The sequence below is a fragment of the Amphimedon queenslandica genome, unplaced genomic scaffold (assembly GCF_000090795.2).
Source record: "Amphimedon queenslandica unplaced genomic scaffold, v1.1 AMPQUscaffold_11683, whole genome shotgun sequence".
NCBI lineage: Eukaryota > Metazoa > Porifera > Demospongiae > Haplosclerida > Niphatidae > Amphimedon > Amphimedon queenslandica.
The window spans coordinates 1-4,546 of record NW_003548075.1 but is presented as its reverse complement, the minus strand read 5'-3'; the positions used below and the strand labels follow the sequence as shown (position 1 = coordinate 4,546).

Genomic DNA, 4,546 nt, shown 5'->3' with positions numbered 1-4,546 from the left:
TTGAGTTAGCAGAAAAGCTTCAATACTTAAACCTGTCTATTCCAACATCTTGGGACTCAATCATAGTCCTGATTATAGAAGCATCCTTATTTCAGGGGTCCAACAATACAAATTTATATTGTGGGGCTGATGCTACCCTCCTGCTTTTAGAGCTGTCCTTAGGTCCTTAATCACATAACATTCCACAATAGCAGGTTTTGACTGCATTTCTAGAAACACGTGATTACACGTGGGTAAGTATAACAATAGTTATTAATTTTAATGAATGGGCGTGTTTTCTACGCCCACCCATCGCCTTTTTGCATTCACTGTTCCCAGCTCTCCTCTCGCTCCTGGTCCCTTAACAGCAAGAGGGCCTGGGAACATGTACAGGTCCTCCATCCGTTTCAATGAGAGGGAGCTCTCCTATTATGCCATTAACATCAAGCCTGACAAAGAAGGACTCCTCGAAAAGAAAGGAGCAGTCAGGGGTCAAGGTATTTCCTTAGTAGCCATTAGTCCACGTTACTCTTCTTCATTTATGTGTACTATGCTACTTTCATAAGCTTATGAGTGTATCTATTAAGTAAATGCATGTACTTGTACTTGTATCTATAGTCCTTCTTTTATCAATCTCTGTTGTGTGATTTAGCCCTGACTTGGGATTTTCCATTTGCATAACAGTCTCATTATTATTGTTATTTTTGTTATTTTCCATTTGCTCCATGTATACATACGTGCATGCATACATTTGCATGTGTCTTGCATGCGGGACCTGTTTGTTATTGATAAATCAATTTATTTTAATTGGTTTCCTTTTAACTAATTTGCTTTAAGTTACGATTATTATTGTACATTAGTATAATTGCTTTACTGCATGTACACTCATTCTTGTACTTGGATACTTATGCATGTACCATTTTGTACATGTTCATGATTTTAACGTTAATTGTATTTGTTCCTCTGTTCCTATTGAAATTGCATTAGCTACTGCTGATATGTTGCAATTATATGATTACTGATGAACGGTGTATTAATTTATAAATATGAGGGGTGTCTTTTTTGTGTCGTGTTGTTGTTGTTGTTCTCTTGCAGGTTATCGTCAGAGATGGTTCAGATTGAAAGGAAACTTGTTGTTTTATTTCAAAGTTGATGAACTACAAGACTGGGAGGTGAGGGAGAGAGAAAGAGGGAGGGAGAGAGAGGGAGGGGGAGAGAGAGAGAGAGGGAGAGAGAGGGGGGAAGAGAGAGGGGTGATTATAAAATGAGCAAGTTTAAATGTTCGATTGAATTGTAGTGAATAGGTAATTTGCTTTGAAATAGAAAGTATAAGCTATAAGTACTGTGTACATGTACATGTATGTCTCTAAAACTCTAATGCTTTGTTTTGTAAATTGTGCATGTATTCCATTATTATAATAATAAATCATTACTTTCCTTGTCTGGACCCTCCACTGTACCCGTAGCTGTAGAATTTCACTCAAAATACATAAAACTAACTGTATTGTTTGCTTTGTACGAGTTGAAGCTTTAAATGGAGGACCGAATCAACATTGGCACACTACAAATCAACAATGGGTCGATGTACTGTACATGTACATGTATGCATGTAGAAGTCGCTCCTAAAAATGCAATATTTTATAAACTCATTTTTATTATCTTCCGATGCCTCTGGCCCTTCATTTTGTTTGTTTTATGAGTGCTCAATGTAATTTTAGAGCCACAAAAAAAACATGAAATGTTGAAAAACCAACAGAAAAATTATTCCTTTTTTTGATATTTTTATCATAGTCTACTGGAGATCCAGTGGGTGTCATCATTTTGGAGAGATTTAGAGTCGAAGATACTCACTCTGACAGTCAACCGTTTAGCTTTTCACTCTGTAAGTGGACACCAATCACTTTCTTACTACATGCATTTGTACAATACCCAGTACTATTAATGATCAATGTACACAGTGGACTATTACATGTAGTTTAATACAGACTTCTCAATACTGTTTACATGTACAATGTACATGTTCCTCCCTCTCCCTTTCATTCTTGAAATAGCTATTGCTTCATTCCACTTCCTTTCATATCGCTCTGTCTCTCTGCTAGACACTTAGCTTTTTTGCATGGACACTTAATCATTTTGTTAAGTGTAAATACCCTGTACTATTAATGATGTACACAGACAGTGCACTATTAGTGTGATACAGACTTCTCAATACTACATGTACACGTACAATGTATGTTCCTCATTCTCCCTTTCATTCTTAAAATAGCTACTGCTTCATTCCTCATCCTTTCATATCACTTTTGCTCATCCTGTCTCTCTGCTACTTCTAGCAGATATAGAATTTCTTAGAGTCAATGAGAAGTGCATAATAAGCAATGATGATTGATCACTTTCCTCTCATCTATGTAAATGTACATTGCATTAAGCACTGGCGTTAACGATCCTTGGAATTTAGTATAGTATGATTAATTGCTTAATCCTGTTTTTATAGTTATCACTATTGTAACTTAAGTGTACTATAATGCCGTATGTATATGTACCATGTACGTGTATATTTGTGAGTGATTGTTTCTTTAGCATTTGAGGGTGACCTGTCCAGAATGTATAGCCTGAAAGCTTTTTCACATCAGGAGCAGAAAGGATGGATAGAGTCCCTTAGCTCAGCAAGGTAAGGCTGTATTGATTAATAGGGATAATATATTATACAGAGTGAAATAGTAAATGCATATGCATGTATGCTTGGCTGTATTATAGTGATATACATGTACATGTAGTAAATGCATGTTATAATTATGCCTAAATTCCAAATGCAGTGTGTTATTATGCTTGTTCCATATAAAGAAAGTGTTGCTAATAACAGGTATGCATTCTGGAAGCTTTGTACATTGCACATGTACATGTATGTCCATATGGTACTACATTAGCACTAACACATGCTATTATAAAAGACATATACATGTACTTGTGTCATAATGTATATATACACATGTGTATATGCATAATATTTCTGAAATAAGTAATGCCCTGCCTATAGTGGGTTAAGCATTTCACTATACCTTTCCCTTTCCCTTTATTAAGTGAATTACATGCAATTAATTTTACTAGTGACCTGAAGCCTGCTTGTTTGTTTACATGTACATGTACATGTAACTCCTACCTTTATATGTAAATTGGTATATAATTGAAATACCACACATGTACTTTAATGCACATACATTCAATGAGGCAACTCCCTTAACATCCTTCATTCTTTTTATTGTATAATGTACCCTATACATGGAAATTTTTGAGGGGATAAATTGCCACGAATTTCGCGAAATGAGGGGTCATTTGCGAGATTAAAATACATGAAAATTAAATATAACTCTTCAAATTGTTACAACAAGCGTAACAGGGTAAAAAATATTCCTATAATTGATTTCACCTCCTTGCAAGTACAACTTGGTCATTATTAAGACTTATAGAGGTTCTCTCTACCTTATAATGCTTCTACAAAAGTCTTTAGACAGTATCTTTATGCTCTCTTGCTGTTAGAAAGCTCTTAACTTTGTCCCATGTTTAAGCCGCCATTTTGTTTGCCGTGGCTGCCACACCCACTCACGTAAAGGAGCGTGGGCGGGTGGTTGCTTCTCCAATACAACATGTATAGAAAAAATGTAAGTGTGGACATACAAATAAATAAATATATATAGATAGTGCGACAGTGAATTCAATTATAGGAACGACCTGGGAGCTTTGCCCCCAGGTCGTTAAAAAGGTGGCACTTTAAAACGATTCACGAAAATTTGGCCTCGAAAAATCCTGCAAATTCATCATTTCTGAAAAACTATCCCATTGAGAATTTCCATGTACATGTATAAGGTATTAGTGTATTCATTATTAATGTGTGATTGTACCTATTCCTAGAGTATAGAGTATAGAGTATATGTATAGAGTATTAGTGTATTTATTAAAGTATAATGATTGTACCCATTCCTCTAGTTATGAGAAGTTAAAGTTTCGGATGTATGAGCTACGTGAGCAAGTGAAGCTCTACTCTCAGACTGATACTGTGACTGTGAGTGTTTGTTGTTGACTTGTTGATAACTTGTTTCAATATTTATTGTTCTTTTACTACCTTTTGCTATTGGGAATAAATGTATAGCCTTATAGGGACAGTATTATCATATGTACATGTGTACTATATCATGTACTTTTATCATACATGTATGTACATGTATTTAATGTTATGTGTATGCACATGTACATGTATACATGTACAATGTACAGTGTGTGTATTATACAGTACAACTACATGTATATGTACATGTACACGTACAGTATAGTGGGAAATTTTGGAGGGAGTAAAATTTGGCGAATTGCCAAATTTTGGTGATAAGCGGATTTTAATTTGGTGAATTTGTGGCCATGTGTCATTGAACATGCGTATAATGGCTCAAAATGGTGGATTTTTATTTTAGCAAATGGCTATTAAAATGCTGATTCGCCAAATTGATTCCCTCCAAAATTTCCCGCTATACGGTACATAAACACAATCTTAATTATACATGTATAATCTTTACTATAG

The 4,546-nt window shown here is 35.1% G+C and overlaps 1 protein-coding gene across 1 annotated transcript; it reads left to right on the top strand.

Annotated features, from left to right (window-relative positions):
- The first annotated feature begins 286 nt into the window (after positions 1-286).
- LOC105315142 (sesquipedalian-1-like) lies at positions 287-4,106 on the top strand. The gene is made up of 5 exons (XM_020005163.1): positions 287-476; positions 1,075-1,151; positions 1,771-1,861; positions 2,557-2,647; positions 3,961-4,106. Exons 1-5 carry the CDS (start codon positions 365-367, stop codon positions 4,052-4,054), a joined length of 465 nt encoding a protein of 154 aa, XP_019860722.1. The 5' UTR covers positions 287-364; the 3' UTR covers positions 4,055-4,106.
- Positions 4,107-4,546: the final 440 nt, after the last annotated feature.